The 18,167-nt window shown below is 46.5% G+C and overlaps 1 protein-coding gene and 1 long non-coding RNA gene across 8 annotated transcripts in view; one reads left to right on the forward strand and one right to left on the reverse strand.

Annotated features, from left to right (window-relative positions):
* The window catches only part of LOC134299384 (uncharacterized), a 25,997-nt gene extending 17,408 nt beyond the window's left edge, over positions 1–8,589 (forward strand). For both annotated transcript variants that reach the window (XR_010006582.1, XR_010006583.1), the window contains one exon: positions 8,455–8,589. This is a non-coding gene — a long non-coding RNA (uncharacterized LOC134299384). The remainder of the gene's footprint in view (positions 1–8,454) is intronic.
* Positions 8,360–18,167, reverse strand: part of LOC134299383 (uncharacterized) — a 19,806-nt gene continuing 9,998 nt past the window's right edge. The window contains exons 9-14 of one of the 6 annotated variants that reach the window (XR_010006576.1): positions 17,708–17,933; positions 16,071–16,925; positions 15,559–15,648; positions 15,407–15,478; positions 15,282–15,325; positions 8,360–8,662 (exon numbers count right to left, since the gene is read on the reverse strand). Coding sequence is in view for 1 of the 6 variants with exons in the window: in XM_062982114.1 (XP_062838184.1) it covers positions 9,529–9,636; positions 12,852–14,480 (1,737 nt within the window). In the remaining 5 variants the exon portion in view is untranslated. The other 5 variants (XR_010006574.1, XR_010006573.1, XR_010006575.1 and 2 more) reach the window with 5 other exon arrangements.

The following is an 18,167-nucleotide window of genomic DNA, read 5'->3' on the forward strand; positions in this document are numbered from 1 at the left end:
TGTTTGGTCTTGGAGACCATTGGAAGATTCAGCATCAACTCATGGAAAAAGCATACACCAGGTTTGACCACTGTGGATGTCATGGTGATGGTGGCAATCTTTAGGATATTGTGCTGAGAGAGACATGACTTCCTTGCTGAGGCAATCTCCTTGCCAGGCCTCAGCCCCATTGAATTCACTCTTCACTTTACAACTAACCTTTGGAGTCAAGACATGAAAGGACTTATAAGAATTTGACCTCAAAGTTGAGGCTGTAGGATGGTTTGAGTGAGACTAAAGATCTCTGAGAAACAAAAAATCGGGTGCCCTAAATGTGCGTGAGTGTGTGTGTTCCTATTCATCAGGAATGAGAACGTGAGGGTTATACCTTGTGGTATATGGGCATGCACAGTGGAGCTGCCGATTCAGCTCGGCTTGTGGGATACCTGAACTTCATCAATCTGTCTTCTTACTTTGAAAGAAAAATGGGCATCTTCATTTCTCTGTGAGTAACAGAGCCAACTACAAACATTTTATTTATTTATTTATTTATTTATTTATTTTTCAAACTTATATGCCGCCACTCCCCTAGGGCTCGGAGCGGCTTACAAGAACCGGCTAAAATCAACAATTTAAAAAACATTTTAAAAACATCATTTAAAAAAAATCTTTAAAACATCCTAAAAGCGCCTTTTAAAACATCAGCAACAGAACTCAAAAGCCTGCCGAAACAGGTGTGTCTTACATGCCCTGCGGAAGGCCAACAAGTCCCGCAAGGCACGAACTTCAGGTGGCAAGGTGTTCCACAGAGATGGCGCCACTACTGAAAAGGCTCTGCGTCTAGTTGCAGTTAGACGCAAGGTCTTAAAACTGGGGACTTCCAGCAGGTCTTGGTCCTCAGAACGGAGGGATCTCTGGGGTTTGTAAGGGGTGAGGCGGTCCCTCAGGTACATCGGCCCTGGACCATGTAAGGCCTTGAAGGTAAGCACCATCACTTTGAAAGTGATCCGGTGCTCAATTGGTAACCAGTGCAGCTGCCGTAAGATTGGTGTTATGTGGCATCTTATGGGGACTCCCGCAAGGAGCCGGGCAGCTGCATTTTGCACCAATTTGAGCTTCCGGATCACCGACACAGGAAGGCCAATGTAAAGGGCATTACAGTAATCCAGTCTCGAGATGACTGTAGCCTGGATCACTGTAGCCAGGTTGTCCCTAGATAGATAGGGGGCTAGCCGTCTAGCCTGCCGAAGATGAAAAAAGGCAGTTTTGGTAACGGCGGAGACCTGGGCCTGCATCGTCAGTGAAGGGTCCAAGAGGACTCCCAGACTCTTTACTAGTGAAGACGGGCGTAGCACTTCACCATCCAGGGTTGGCAACTGGATATCCCCACTGCCCGGTCGGCCCAGCCATAGGAACTCCGTCTTTGCTGGATTCACCCTCAAACTACTGGAACGCAACCATCCAATAATGGCCTCGAGGCACTGGTGAAAACTGTCGGGTACAGACTCCGGTTGGCCTTCCATCTTTAACACAAGCTGAGTGTCGTCAGCATATTGATAACACTCGAGCCCGAAATCTCGGACCAGCTGAGCAAGTGGTTGCATATAGATGTTAAACAACAGAGGGGAGAGAATGGCCCCCTGAGGAACCCCACAATGTAGAGGGGACCTCTCAGAGACCAGGCCCCCCCTCTCCACTCGCTGTCCACGGTTGTGAAGAAAGGAGGCCAGCCAATTTAAAGCTGTCCCCCTAACTCCAGCAACGGCAAGGCGGTGGGTCAGAAGATTGTGATCGACTGTGTCAAATGCTGCTGTGAGATCCAATAACACAAGCAACACCGACCCGCCCCGGTCAAGCTGGCATCGGAGATGATCTGTGATGGAAACCAATACAGTCTCTGTCCCATGCCCCTCACGGAAGCCAGACTGGAAAGGATCCAGTCCGGCTGTGTCGTCTAGGAACTGCTGCAGCTGCACCGCTACTGCCCTCTCAATCACCTTGCCCAGAAATGAAAGATTCGAAACTGGGCGGTAGCTGGAGGGAACCAAACGATCTAAATCTGGTTTTTTCAGCAGAGGAGAGACCACTGCCTCTTTTAATCCCTCTGGAAAGACTCCTTGCTCAAGGGAGCTGTTTATTATCTTCAGCAGCGGGTCACGTAATCCCTCCAAGCAGGATTTTACTAACCAAGAGGGACACGGGTCAAGGGAGCAAGTGGTCGGTCTAGCTGCAGCTATGAGCCTATCGAGACCCTCTGCGTCCAGTGGGATGAACTGGTCGAGGGTGGGCCCAGCAAGTGGCCACGGAGTCTCAAGTTCTCTCATTGTATCAGTTGTGGCGGGGAGGTCCCGGCGTAGTAGTGAGATCTTGTCAGCAAAATAGCTTTGAAAAGCCTCGGCTGAAGGGGTCTGATCATCACTTTTTGGGTTGGTAGGAACCGTCGTTAGAGATCTAATTATTTTGAACAATTTTGCCGGGCGTGAGCTGGCGGACTCTATCAAAGAGGCATAGTATACTCTCTTTGCTTCGATGGTAGCATGCTCATAGGACTCCATAAATGCCCTGTAAGCTGATCTCGAAGCTCTGTCATGAAGTTCTCGCCACACGCCCTCTAGCCGTCTCTTTTCCCGCTTCATCGATCGAAGTTCCTCGGTGAACCAAGGAGACCGATTTCGGCGGGGTTGGAGAGGGCGTCTAGGGGCGATCTCGTCGAGTGCATTGGACAGCCTGATGTTCCACATGTCCACCTGCACATCGATTGAGTCGCTGACAGGCTCCAGATCCTTCAGAGCATTCTGGAACCTACTAGGTTCCATAAGTCTTCTTGGGCGAGCCCAAATCGGCTCGGCGCCCTTGCCAGGTGGGTAGGCATGCTCCAGCCTGACTCTCAGGGCACAGTGATCCGACCATGGAACCTCTAAAATAGAGGCTTGGGTCACTTGAATTCCTGCGCTGAAGATCAAGTCTAGCGTATGTCCTGCTTGATGCGTGGGCCCAGTACTGCAGAGCAAGAGTCCTAGTGTCTCCATGGTAGACACTAGGTCCATAGCCGCTGCTGAGCAAGAGTCCGTATCAGCGTGGACATTGAAGTCCCCCAGGACAACAAGTCTGGGGAACCTCAAGGACCACTCCGACACAGTCTCGAGCAGCTGGGATAGGCTGTCTGCTGGTGCACTAGGCGCACGGTACACCAGCAGAAAGGCCATGCTCTCAGGGGAATCCCACACCAGACCAACACATTCAGTGCCAGAGATGTCCACAACAGGAACTGCCCTAAGAGAAAAGCTTTCTCGGGAGAGCATAGCCACCCCACCCCCCCGCCTCCCACTCCGCATCTGGTGGGTGATTACATAACCTGGAGATGTTATTTCCTGGAGTAGGATCTCGTCCCCCTCTTGGATCCAGGTTTCAGTGATACACACTAGGTCAGCTCCCTGGTCAGTAAGAAAATCTCTGACAGTAGCAGTTTTATTCCTTATGGACCTAGCATTCACCAACACCAGGGTAGGAGGGGAGGAAACTGGTCGCCTGTCATAGGTGCACTTGGGGATAGGCCGCAGGTCAGAGGGGGGCCGAGTCTTCCGTCGACTCAGCCTCCCTCTAATATTCGGCCTGAGCCTACCGTCATATCTCCCCCTCCCAGAGATCGTAGGAATTCCCATACACAGACCTACTTCTCTTGGGGGCTCTACAGCAGAAACTAGGTGCCCAATGTTCGACTGGCCCCCTGAAAAGGAGGTGGGGCATGGCCAATTACCAAGTGGTCATAAATAGAGCCCTCAAAGTAATGAGGGGCAGGTGTAAAGGCCAGAACACCCGGCCAGCATTGTGGGTGGGGGGGTGATCTAGGGGACGTCAAGTCTAGGTTCCCTCGAGAGTGTTGGGATAAGTTCTTAACTCCACCACACCGGGAGGTCACTCTCTCTTTTATGTCCACAGTTCTGATACTCGAATCCCAGGTACTAGTGTTTTGGGGGCGTGCTCCCTTCTCCATATTAACAGATCTAGAACCACTTGGTGGAACATTGGCCAATTTGTGGGAGAAGGGAGTAGTTGCAGGTCTTGTCCGGTTACCGAATCCTACTCCCCAGAAGATTCTAGTCTTAAATTTCTTTTGATGACAGCCACGTCTCTGAGACCTACGATTTGGAGGCTTACCGGTTCCCATCATTGTATATTTGTCCATGTCTGGGGCTTCAGGTTCTCCAGAGTCTGTGGTCAGACCATCTTGGCCCGCTGCCAATCCAGCACTCTGCAAAGTGCCAGGAACTCCCTCTGCTAGAAAAATAATTTGTTCTGGCTTCTCACCAGAAGTCCGGCGCATATCATGGCAGCGTTTCTGTCTCCAGTCGGTGTGACCCGCACGCCTGTGCCGAAGCTTTTTGGGGTTTGGAGAAGAAGGCATGAGCTCACCGATGGCGTTCCCAAGGTCAGCCGCCATCTTTGGTGCTTGCCTCTTTGACAGGGAGAGGCAGCGACGTCGTTGGGGGCTTCCACAAAAGGGGGGCACTGAAGGAGAGACAGGCACCCGTCCAAGGATCTCTGTCACATCCAATGCGTCCATTTCAGGCAGAGAGGGCCAGTCCTTTTCCTGTCTGGTGGTCCCAGGGGGTCCCTGCCCAGACCAGGGACATGGGTTGGTCGGCCCAAGATCAAGAGGGCATAGACCACCAAACAAGCAGCCATGGGAAGCTGACTCTAAAATCTCCCCCTTCGGCATCGAGAGCGCATCCTGGCTCATCATGGGACTCTCAAATGGCTCTCGTTTCCAGCGAAGCTCTTCGCAGAATTGAAGAAGGCTCCATGGGGTGGTCCCGGTTTTGAGCCCAAGCTAGGTCTCTGGCATTCTGAGGGTCAGGATCCAATGAATTCCATATGGTTCTCCCTTGTGTGTAATCTAGGGATTGAGCTGATGGGTGGTTCAGTAGGCAAAGCAATCTCCCAAACCGATTAAGCTGATCGGCCAGTTGGTTGAATTCTGCAAACAGCAGACTCACCAATCTTGAATCTGATCTTCCACCATCTTGACCAGGTCTCTGATCATCCGAACAGTTTGAGCGGTCTGGCCCCTTCAGATTTTCTTCCAGGGGGTTCGGTAGATCCAAGATCGCATTCAGATCCAGGAATCGCACGGGGCTGTTTGTGGTCCCCTCATGGAGATCCACTGAGGCCCGAGAAACCTGGAAAACTTACATAAATTATTGTTCCCGCCTCTACCCCGGGTCGCTCCTTTCTTTCTGCAGATGTTTATCCCATCTACCCCTCCCTTGCCTGCCTCATTCTTTTCTTTGATCAGACAAGGAGATTTCACATGAACATTAGGAATAATTTCTTAACTGTAAAATCTGTTCAGCAGTTGAACTCTCTGCCTCAGAGTGTGGTGGAGGAACCTTTTTGAAGGCTTTTAAACAGAAGCTGTCACTGGTAGTTTGAATGTGCTTTTCCTGCATGGCAGTGGGTTCGCCCATGTGATCCCTTCCAACTCTAAGAGTCTATGAATCAGAAATAGACGAGACAACAAAGGCCATGCACTTGAACTGCTTGGGATCTGCTTGCAGATGTTCTAGTCATCTTTTGTCACAAGCAGTGTCGCCCACATTTCCACCCAAGAACAGGAGAGGGGAAGACTATTCAAAATAGGGGATGTTAAAGATCTGCACAAGGTGCATTATTTGCTGTCTCAGGAGTCCTGATCAAGAGGGTCCCAAATATCTGCTGCCAGACATCTTCCTTCTGTCTTTTCAGTCCAACCTTTTCCCATGTTGGTTTCCAAAGCCATCCTCATACTCCCAGGGATGGCTATTTTGAGGCACCTAAAAACATCATGCGTTCCCGGCCCTGACGCTGTTTCCTTATCCTGACTTCGGACCGGCTTGACTACGTTACAACGCTCTTCTCCTTTAACTCCTGGCTTGGCTTTCGTCTCTGCAGCGGCTTGCCGCTATCTCCTCAGCGTCTTCCAGTTTCGCTTGTTTTTGCCGCTCACAGCAAAGAGCTTTTAGCCTGGTTTGGGTTTTTGCTTCAGTTTGGAATCGCTGTTGTACTCCTGGGTTTTGGGAAAGTTTTTGGGGCTTCGTAACAGTTTACCTTTGTTTGTTTTGCCATTTTAAGCCCATTTTGAGCTTTTGGGCTGAGTTCAAGTACTTTATGTTAAATACGGATTATATCTCTGGTTAATTCGGATTATATGCCAGTTCATGTTTTTGCCATTTTTTTCCGTTTTGACTGCTTTAAAACACTGAAGATTAAGTGTTTTAAGTCTCTGATAATTTACTGAACTGTTTTTGAATTATTTCTTAAATAAACTATATTTTGCTCTCAGTTGGCGTCTGGCTTTTGACATCTTTTGCTCTTCAGAGTTAATTAGAAGTATATTGAGAGTTAAGTTCAAAGCTTCCCTTATGATAAGAGTAACTTAATATAAACTTATCAAACTGTTGTCATTATTCCTCTTCATTTGGAGGTCTCAGAAGGTAAACTCCTTAAAAGTCTATTAAAGTCTCATCTGTTGATGAGCAGGGCTGGAGCTCCTCCAGCAGCAGAAGCTACCTCATAACGCTTCTACTTTGCAAAAAAATAAAATAGCCTTTTAGGGTACCTTTTTCCTTTCCTTCCATGATTTATCTGTGTCCTCTGTTAGGACACAGATAAATGGGATTTCCTCCCATCCCTTCTCTCTTCCTCTCCCTCTCCCTTTTGGCTGTTGGAGATTGTGGGAGTTGTAGTCCAAAGCCCCAGCTGAGCCTCTGCTGCTGACGTTCCAAATGGGATTCTCTCTCACCCCCTTTTCCCTCTCCCTCTCTGCTTTTGGGAATTGTGGGAGTTGAAATACCAAAAAGCACCAAGAGGGATGGTGGGCGGAGCCAAATGTCTTCAGTGTGGAAACCTCTTCATTGAAAAATATGCAAGACAACGGAATGCACTAAACAGTGTGATCCCAAGGTAGGGCAAACTCCTATTCATTACGGAATGGAGTTAGACTGAACTATCTTCTTCTGAACACTTCTGAACACTTCCCAGTGTAATCTGATGAAGTCACTACTGAAACATAAAAGACTGCTAGCCACCACTTAAAAATAAGCAAAAAATGCTCTCTCCTACACTTGAAGCCAAACTAATGTGGTGGGAATAGTGGCTTCCTGGATTTTAAGTGTAGCCGTCAGTGGAATTTAGTTAATGTGATGAAGTGGCATGTGTGCAGAGAGTGAGAGCTGTGAGCACGCCTGTCTCCAAAGGACTGGAGGAGAGGATGATATAGGCCATATGCACCTTATTTTTTGGCCCTTAATGTTCAATCTAGAGTGGGAAGAGCAAAGGATCTTGTCCCTTTTTTGCTCTCTGGTTATCCTCCTTTCTCAGGCCGATCTGCACCAGGTGCATTCTTAGTTGCCTGAGGAATCCTGATTCTCCAAAGATTCTCTTGCCGGGCACCCACCTTCTGTCTTTTCAGTCCAAACATTCCACAGATTTATTTCCAGAGCCATCCTTGTACAGTAGAGTCTCACTTATCCAACACTTGCTTATCCTACATTCTGGATTATCAAACGCATTTTTGTAGTCAATGTTCTCAATATATCGTGATATTTTGGTGCTAAATTTGTAAATACAGTAATTACTACATAGCATTACTGCGTATTGAACTACTTTTTCTGTCAAATTTGTTGTATAACATGATGTTTTGGTGCATAATTTGTAAAATCATAACCTAATTTGATGTTTAATAGGCTTTCCCTTAATCTCTCCTTAATATCCAACATATTCGCTTATCCAACGTTCTGCTGGCCCGTTTACGTTGGATAAGCGAGACTCTACTGTACTTTCAGATATGGCAACCATCTTTTTGAGGCACCCCAAAAACTCATGACTTGGATTCATAATTCATTTGTCTCAATTCTGTGTGCAGTTGGCCCTGTCAATTTCATTAGAAAATGTTTCCAACAAAACATCAGGTAGTGCTACTCCAATCCTGCCTATGGTTGGCAAAGGGCCTGTGACCATGTGGCACAATCCTTTTTCGAAAATGCCCTTAATGCCTGGATGTTGAGCTGGAGGTATTTGTTAGAGAAGCAATGTTGTTTAAGAGTTTCTGGAGAGCAGGGTTCAAATCCCTGTTCAGTCCTGGGAAACCACAGGCCGACCTTGTGCAAGTCACTCCCTCTCAGCCTTAGAGGAAGTCAAAGGGGAAAAGGCTGTTGGAAACCCCTCGGATAGGCCTGCTTTTGGGTCCCACATGACTTGAAGACACACATCAAGACATGTCCATTAGTTGAGCAGCTTGATTTCCAAGTAGTTCAACAACGTCAACAAGGTATCAGTATAACTAAGGTGGTTTGTTGTACATTAGAGACATATAAATTGTAAGAACAAAATGCATGGGAAACAACATGAAACCCATTTATTTATGTTTCAAAAGAAATAAGATCATAGAAAATTGATAACACTGGCAACAATATATATAGTTTCTTTCTTTTACAGCACTTCTGGATGGTATCAGCCCCATAGCCAAGCTGGGATGGAAGAAGCGAGGGCCTCATTCAAGCAGAGTCCTTTTCACCGGGTACCCTGACTAGAGGAGAAGGAGGAACATCTGTGGGTATGGGCACACGATGGAACCAGCAGTCCCAGGCAGAGATGGAAGATCATCTTCAGCCAGGTAGGTCATGGAGAGGATGTGTGAATGGCTCTGAAGAAGGAGAGTTAATTTCATCTGATAATAATAATAATAATAATAATAATAATAATAATAATAATAATAATAATAACAACTTTATTTTTATATCCTGCCATCGTCTCCCCTAGGGGACTCGGGGCGGCTCACATGGGGCAATGCCCAACAACACAATTAAAATAAAATTACATATGAATGCAGTTTACAGTATAAAAACAGAGTAAAAACAACATTATAACAATAAATAATGACATCAACGAGCAACCAAACACAGTTTCTGTTATCTTCGTGGGTGGATGGACTAAATGTGGCAGTACAGGGTAGGTTGATAATAATAATAATAATCATCATCATCATCATCACTTTTATTATGTGTATAGAAGATATATACGTAAAGGTAAAGGTTTCCCCTGACGTTAAGTCCAATCGTGTCCGACTCTAGGGGTTGGTGCTCATCTCCATTTCTAAGCTGAAGAGCCGGTGTTGTCTGTAGTCACCTCCAAGGTCATGTGGCCGGCATGACTGCATGGAGCACCGTTACTTTCCCGCCTGAGTGGTACCTATTGATGTCAGGCTTACTTCAAAGGACCAGTCTGAACGCAGATCAAAGACAGCTGCTCTCAAACACAATCTTTATTGAAGAATACATGACTTTGGAAAAGTCGAGAATGACCTAATGTTTACATACATCTAATTTTATCACTTCTGATGCAACGTAATATCACACGCAAATATCATCATCAAACCCCACCTTCTGGATCACATTTCCACCAAGGTTTCTATCCCCCCCCCACACTACAGCAATTATAATTGTTTATACTTTCACCCCTGAGTTCCCAGGCTCATTTTATCTTCTCCCGCCAGGTGCTCGCATGTTTATGTTATGAAGTCAGATTCAGGGCTTGGAAATTCAGCCCTGGGATCTGGCTGCATGACATGGCGCCCCCGTTTTCTTCGTCCTCCTCTTCGGTTCTTCTTTCACCATAGTCCTGAAACAAATCAAACAATAACTCTATGGGTCCATTTTGTCTAAAGTCCCCATATATTTTTTCAGCAAGCTGCGATGGAAGACTGGGTGTATTTTCCCTAAACTTTTTGGCAATGCCAATTGGAAAGTCACTTCATTGATAACACCCTGTATTCTGAATGGTCCAATATATTTGGGGCCCAGTTTTCTTGAAGGTAACCCCAATTTGATGTTTTGGGTACTTAACCACACTAGATCTCCTTTATCTAATTTATCGCCTTCCACCCTCTTTCTGTCTGCGAACGTTTTATATTTTTTGTGTGCTTCTTTTAACGAAGCAGTCACTTGATTCCAACATTCCATCATTTGCGTTTTCCATTTCCCTGCCTCTGTTCCTTCATTTTCTGTCCACCTCGGCAATTGGGGTAAAGGTTGTATTTCATACCCGTAAACTACTTCAAAGGGGGTTTTGTTTGTTGCTGAATGTATAGTTGAATTAAAGGCTAGTTCCGCAAACGCCAACCACCTAGACCAGTCATTTTGTCTCATGTTAGAGTACATTCGAAGGAACTGCCCAAGCGTTTGCTGAGTACGTTCTACCGCCCCGTTTGTCATGGGGTGAAAAGCAGAACTTAAACTCCTTTCTGCTCCTAGCATTTCCAAGAATTTTTCCCAAAATTTTGCTGTGAATTGTACTCCTCTGTCACTGACTACTCTACTTGGACATCCATGTAATTTGTAAATATGGTTTATGTACAATTCAGCTAGTTTCTCAGCCGATGGTAGCTTCGTCAGTGCTATAAAGTGGGCCTGTTTAGAAAACAGGTCTAATACTGTCCAAATATAACGATGTCCTTTGCTGACTGGCAGTTCTCCCACAAAGTCCATAGCTACACATTCCCAAGGCCTGGTAGGTTCCGCCACTGTCTGTAACAATCCCATAGGCTTCCCTCCTCCCGATTTATTTCTGGCACAATCATCACATTGGACAACATGATTCTTTATGTCCTTCCTCATTCCTGGCCACCAACAATGTTTTGCTATTGCCTTTGTTGTTTTGGTAATTCCTGTATGACCAGCGCTCTGGTTGTTGTGAAAACGATGCAGAATCTTAATCCTTAATATTGCTGGGATATACAGTTTCTTGTTTACAAACCAAAATCCCCCCTTCTGGTCCCCCTTTTCTGCGTTGGACGCGATCCATTGATCTCCTTTATAAGACTGTTTTAGTTCATTTCCCCAGTTATCTTCCCCGCCGAGTTCGACCAAAGCCGTGTCCTCCTTTTGGGTTTGTGCTCTTGTCCTGACAGCTAAGCCCCATTGTTTGTCAGAGAATATTGTCCCCTCCTTTGCTGTGGTTAGGCCTTCGTGTTGAGGCATGCGTGAAAGAGCATCTGCCAAGACATTCTGTTTCCCTTGAAAAAACTTTAATTGGAAATCGAATCTGCTGAAGTATTGCGCCCATCTGATTTGTTTGGGGGACAATTTTCTAGGAGACTTTAAATACTGGAGATTCTTATGGTCAGACCAAATTTCGAATGGGATTCCGCTTCCTTCGAGGAAGTGTCGCCAGCATTCTAAGGCTTTTAATATGGCTAATGCCTCTTTTTCCCATATTGGCCAACTTTTTTCAGTTTCGCTGAACTTCCGTGACAAATATCCACAGGGTTTTAAGTTCCCATTTTGATCCTTTTGCAATAGCACTGCCCCGTACGCACAGTCTGAGGCATCGCAATGGATTATGAAAGGGCTCCTGATATCAGGGTGTTTTAGGATGGGTCCTTCAGTGAAGCATTCTTTTAAGGTCTCGAATGCCTTTTGGCATTCTGGCGTCCAACTCAGTTTGGCGCCGGGAGCTTTCACTTTTGCTGTCTCCCCTTTCCCTTTTGTTTTTAAAAGTTCTGTAAGGGGTGCGGTTATTTGTGCAAAGCCTTTTATGAAGGGTCTGTAAAAATTTGCAAACCCCAGAAATGATTGTAATTGCCTCCTTGTTTGAGGCACTCCCCATTCTTTCACATCTGCTACTTTAGCTGGATCCATAGCTAACCCTTCTGGAGACATCCGATATCCCAGAAAGTCAATTTGAGTTTTATTAAATTCACATTTGGACAGTTTTGCGTACAGCTTTGCTTCTCTTAGTCTCTGCAAAACTTCCCGGACCAATTTTACGTGCTTTTCCTTATCTTCAGAAATGATCAAGATATCATCAAGGAATATGAACACCCCTCTGTACAATAACGGGTGTAGTATCTCATTTATAAGCTGCATAAAGCAGCCGCTTCCATTTTTTAACCCGAAAGGCAAAATTTCGTATTCAAAATGGCCGAATGCGCAGGAAAATGCGGTTTTCCAAGTATCCTCCGGTTTGATCCTTAATTTATGATACGCTTCAATTAAATCCAGTTTAGTAAATATGCTCCCTTTCTTCAATACGGTAATTAAATCCTTGACTAAGGGCATAGGGTATTTATTGTCCTTGGTAATTGCGTTTAAATTTCGATAATCAATGCACAATCTTAGGGAATTGTCTTTCTTTCTCCTAAATAACACTGGAGCCCCGAGAGGAGAATTAGATGGCTTAATGAATCCTCGAGCCAGGTTTTTATCAATGTATTTTCTCAATTCCTCCTTCTCTTGCACAGACATGGGATACACTTTTGGTTTTGGTAAGTCTGCTCCTGGGGTTATTTCAATCCCTACTTCTATATTTCTTTTGGGAGGCAATTTACTGGCCTCTTTCTGATTGAAAACATCCGCAAAGTCTCTGTATTCAGGTGGCAATAGCTGTGGGTCTATTTCCCCTGCTTCGTCTTCCTCGTCCTCCTCTTCTGCAATTTTGCTTATCTCCCATTGCATCTGCTGTTCTTTAAATGCTAAGCTTTTTCCTCTCCAATCTACTTCAGGATTTGCTTGTTCGAGCCATGGTATCCCCAATATTACATGGTATGTGGCAATAGGGGCTATCACAAAGGATATTCTTCCTCCCCATTTGCCTATTTTGCATGGAAATCCCCGTAATTCCTTTGTAGATACTTCCCCAGCAGCGACTGATCCATCTAGCTGCGAAAATGCAATTGGGGAGTCAAGTGCCATCTGCTGGCATTTCAGCGCTCCTGCTAATTCTGGGGTTATAATGTTCCTAGAACACCCGCAGTCTACAAACGCCTTGCAGGTGGCCCGATTTTCTAGCCCCGAGAGGCAAATTGGTACTACTATCATGCGTTTGTCCCGACTCACCAATCTTTCCGAAGATTCTGGGGCCTGCACCTCCTCCTCCGCACGCCTCCCGGTTGCTGGCTTGGGCTTTGGGGCTTTTGGCGGCTCCCCCTTCCGGGCCCAGCATTCCGCTGCTCGGTGGCCCGTCTTCCCACATACAAAGCATCCCGGTTTAGGTTTGTTGTCGTCTCCTCTGGAGGGAATCCCCGGCCTCCCTCCGGGTCTTTCTTGCTTCCTCGTTTCTCCTCGACCTCTCGCCACCGGTCTTTGCTGGCCGCTGCTGCTCCTGAAGCGCTTTACTTGTGCCAGGGTAGATTCGACGCGCCCCGCTAGTTGAATCCATCCCTGGAGCGTCTCGGGGTCGTCTCTGTGCGCTGCCCAGCTGAAAACCTCGGGGCGTAGTCCCTCTTTAAATAGTTCCACTTTGGTTACTTCAGACCACTCCGGTACCCTTTCCGCGAGGTGGAGGAATTCCTCTGCGTACTCGGGCACCGTTTTGTCCCTCTGTTTTATTCCTTTCAGCTGGTCTCGAGCCCTCAATTGCTCTAGCCGGTCTCTGAACCGGTTCTCCAGTGCGGCGAGGAAGCGGGGCACTGACCTCAGGCATGGGTCGCGTCTGGCATGCAATTGCACATACCAGCTGGCTGCTCCTCGCTTTAGTGTGTTGCCGATGGCTCGAACCCTGCTTGCTTCGGAGGGAAATGTGTGTGCGTTGTCTTCCATGTATCCTCTAATGCTAATTAGAAAAAAGTTCAGTTCCTCTGATTCCCCTCCGTATTCCAGCTTGAGATCTTCCCTTCTAGGCATCCATTCTGCAGCCCTTTGATATTGTCTGGGCGGCATGGGGAAGGGTTGCATCAGGTTTCCTCGGGTGGCTCCTTGGAACACGCCGCGCCCCACTCCGGTGGTCATTCTGCGCGGCTCCTGGAAGTCTGCCGCCGCTGTTGGCTCTTCCGCCCATCCGCATACTGGCCTAGCTGTAGCCCCCTCATCTCGCCTTTCCTCGTCGTACGGCACATCCTCCTCCTCTTCCTGGACCCCCCGCTCCTCTCCGCCTTCGTCTGCGAATCCACTGGACCCGATCCCTGGCCCCAGTGGCCTTTCCACCCCGACGCCCATTCGGGGGGTTGGGAGCTCTGTTGGAGACGGCGGCCTCAGGGTCCCCAGGGCTCGCTGACGCTCCACTTCTCGCGCCATGCTGTCCCGGAACTGCAGCTCCTGCCAGTATTCCTCATCTCCCTCGTCCCTTGCCGCCACGGGGCTCTGCGTTGACGCCCGCTGGCCCCTCTGGCTCCAATCTCCTTCTTTGCTTGGTTCTCTCTCGGCGCCATATCGGCTGGCCTCCTTCTGGAGATTCTCTTCCAATAATGGCACCAATCTCCCCACGGTTTCCGACAGCCTGGATAAATTAGTTTCCAGGATGGATAACCGCAGGGCCACGGTCTCCGGCATACTTCCTCCAGATCCCCAACTGGTTTCTGCAGCTGCAGAGACGCCTCTTCCGAGCCTGGGAATTCTCTGGGTCACGCCGTTCGGCTTGGGGTACCCCGTAGAGGAAGCTATGGCTTGCAGCGTCTCTTCTCTCTTCGGCCGGGCCCCTTGCAAAGGCCTCTCTGCCTCATTTGGGCTTTGATCTTCTTCCTCGCTCATTATCACTTCACTGCGAATTCCGCAGGAGGGTGAGAAATGGGATTCTCGACTTTAATGTCAGGCTTACTTCAAAGGACCAGTCTGAACGCAGATCAAAGACAGCTGCTCTCAAACACAATCTTTATTGAAGAATACATGACTTTGGAAAAGTCGAGAATGACCTAATGTTTACATACATCTAATTTTATCACTTCTGATGCAACGTAATATCACACGCAAATATCATCATCAAACCCCACCTTCTGGATCACATTTCCACCAAGGTTTCTATCCCCCCCCCACACTACAGCAATTATAATTGTTTATACTTTCACCCCTGAGTTCCCAGGCTCATTTTATCTTCTCCCGCCAGGTGCTCGCATGTTTATGTTATGAAGTCAGATTCAGGGCTTGGAAATTCAGCCCTGGGATCTGGCTGCATGACATATTGATCTACTCACATTTGCATGTTTTCGAACTACTAGGTTGGCAAAAACTGGGGCTAACAGTGGGCGCTCATTCCGCTTCCTGGATTCGAACCTGTGACCTTTTGGTCTGCAAGTTCAGCAGCTCAGCAGTTTAACACACTGTGCTACTGGTGTGTTATCCAAATAAGATATGTGCAGTGTTTCAGAGGAATTAGTTAGTATTTGACCCCCTAATAGTCTGAGGGACCACAAACCAGCCCGCGGCTTTAAAAGTTTGAGGAGCTCTGTTCGAGGAAATAGACTGTTGTTGCTTTTTTGATCAGGGCTTGGGGGCCTCTGCCAGGCGCTTGGCTCCCCACAGCCTGCGCCTCCCTCCCTTTCTAGTCCCACTTACCCTTCACATACTCCAAATCCTCTATCTCCAGTGGTGTTGGTTCGCTAAGAGAAACGAAAAAATCATATGTAAGAACATAAACCCCAAAGACTCCCAAAAAAAGACCTGAAGGAATGTGTTTTTACCTGAGGAGTTCTTTGGACGCCCCAGGGAAAAACACAGGAAGGTGTGTATTTTAGGTGCTGTCTGGGTGCGCCCTAAGAGAAACAAAAAAAAGCATGTGTAAGAACATAAAACCAAAGATGTATCCAGCTCAACAAGAAGACTCAACACTCACCCAAAACGTGAGAAGTTACCACAATTCCTGGGAAAGCTGCCTCCAAAATGCGTCCATACTGTCATTGTCTCCTCCCCTAGTCAGGGTGCACTGTGAAAGAAAGAGAACAGCAAAGTGACTATTGAGAATATTCCCCTGAAATCTTGCTCTCTCTTTCTCCTATGCAGAACTACAGTATTCCTGCCTTTTGCTCCTTACTCAGGATTGGTACGAATCCTCTCAAATGGGGCCCTCACTCCTTTCGTCCCGGACCCACTGCAAAGCTGATACCATCCAGAAACACTGTATCCAGAGCCGGCCCTAGGTATTTTTCAAGTGTAGGCAAACAGAATTTTGGCACCCCATCCCAAACCAATTACTGAAAAATAAAAGCGCTGGATAAGCTAAAATGTTTGATAATAAGGAGGGATTAAGGAAAAGCCTATTAAACATCAAATTACATTAAGATTTTACAAATTAAGCACTAAAACATCATGTTTTACAACAAATCAATAGAATAAGCAGTTCAATACCTTGCGGAGGCAGGCCGCAGGAGACAGGAGTTGCCTTGATGGCGCCCCCAACAAGATGGTGCCACAGCTAACTGCCTAGTTGGCCTGGTAGTTGAACCGCCTCTGACTGTATCCCCTCTCTTCACAGAAGTACAAAGCTCCTGCCTTTCCTTCCTTGCCCAAGTGTCCAATGTGCTGTTCACGGAGGAGGAGGAGGAGGAGGAGGAGGAGGAGGAGGAGGACTCTTGAGCTTATTGCAGAGTACTAGAGGATAAAACAAAACAGCAAAATGTGAGCAACAACCCTGTGGGTGGATGGACTAAATGCAGCAGTACAGGGTAGGGGGATCAAGGTTTACTACAGGATGCTTAGTAAAGAACCAGTGAATTAATGTCCTTTATGAGTAATAGTCTTTCAATGCTCCTCATAAAAGACATTAACCTTGGGAGAAATATTCAAGAATCAAATTCAGAATTCTGCCTATAATATGGAATTGGAGAAATGCAGAAAATGAAGCAAAAGGGATAAAGGTTTACTCAATGAAATAAAATGATATTTAATCCCTTCCCCCCATATAAAAAGTATGAAGGTGAAAATAATAAATGTTGGAAATGTGACACTCACGAAGGGTCCTACTATCAAAGGTAGTGGATATGTCAAAAGGCCTTAAAAATTCTGGAAACAAAGCCATGGGATATTACAAGAAATTCCTCAAACAAGAATGGGCTTAATTCCCAAACACTTGGGATACTGATTTCTTCATGTAAGAAAAGCAACCTGAATAGAAAGAGGAAGGGCTTTCCTTATGGGGTATACTTTGATCGACCTCCTCCTCCAACAGCAAGTCAAACAGTTTCCACATAACTTCCAGATGTTCTGCAAAGGAGAAGGGAGAACAAAGTCAGAGGGAGGAAGAAGGGAACTGTATTATATTAGTCTACATAGACCATAGAATGAAGTTTAAGTTGTGTAGATGGGGGACGTGACCAGTTCCTGCCTTCTGCCCCACCAGATAGAGGACCAAATGCATTACCAAATATAGGACTACTAGCTGTGCCTGGCCACGCGTTGCTGTGGCATTGTCTGGTGGTGTTGGTGAAAAATTGTTGAGGTAGTGGTGGTATTGAATGTCTGTTGTATGGTTGTCTTTATGTTTAGTATGCACACTGAAGTGGATTATATGGCAGTGTGGACTCAAGATAATCCAGTTCAAAGCAGATAATATAAGATTCTAAATGGGTTATATAGCTGTATGGAAGGGCCTTGAGTCTACACCTCCATATAATCCAGTTAAAATCTGATAATCTGTGGAAGAGGCCTAAGTGAGGCCTAACTGTGCCTGTCCCCTGGGCTGAGTAGGAGACCAAGTGGGCGGAGCTTAGCCTTCAAACTGGCAGCAATTGGATTAAAAACTATTATTCCTCTCCCTGTAATGAGGACTTTATTTTTCTTTTCTTTTTGTTATATCAACCTAGAGCCGTGAATGATGGGTTGTGTTGTCAAATTTCGAGGTTGGGGGGCCTGTAGTTTTGTTGTTTTGTCCGCTGCCCTGATGCCATCACTCTTTTATATATATAGATATTATGGTGCTGCAGCATGGACATGGATTAAAAAATGATGCCTTCCGGCCCACCAATGACCAAGAGCTAAGCACTTACTTTGACCAATCTTCTCAAGGCTATCTGGGCAAGATGAAATGTTCCTTCTTCAACAGAATAACTAAAGCAACTGCCTATCTCTTCTGCGTCACCAACGGAATGGGCAGCACTGATCTGATTCAGAACGGCATTCTCATGGCAACGGTGTAAACAAAGGCACACCAGGCTCCAGGGAAGCTATGGTCCCTTTCTGAATCCATGTACATACATCGGGTAGTTACCCCACCTAATTTGAAACCAATGACAACAAATTAAAAAACAATTAGAAGAAATAAGAGTCCAACACATTACACATGGCCTCCAAAATCAAGACTTGATTTTGACTTAACTTGAAATCTACCCATTTGTGGAAAAACATTAAGGGATGCCTGGATCCCCTGTCTGGGAAGGGACTTAGAACAACCACTGGGAAGGCCCTCTCCCATTTTCCCACCAAATGGCCCATCCATTACAAGAACAG

Source organism: Anolis carolinensis, chromosome 5 (assembly GCF_035594765.1).
Source record: "Anolis carolinensis isolate JA03-04 chromosome 5, rAnoCar3.1.pri, whole genome shotgun sequence".
Lineage (NCBI taxonomy): Eukaryota > Metazoa > Chordata > Lepidosauria > Squamata > Dactyloidae > Anolis > Anolis carolinensis.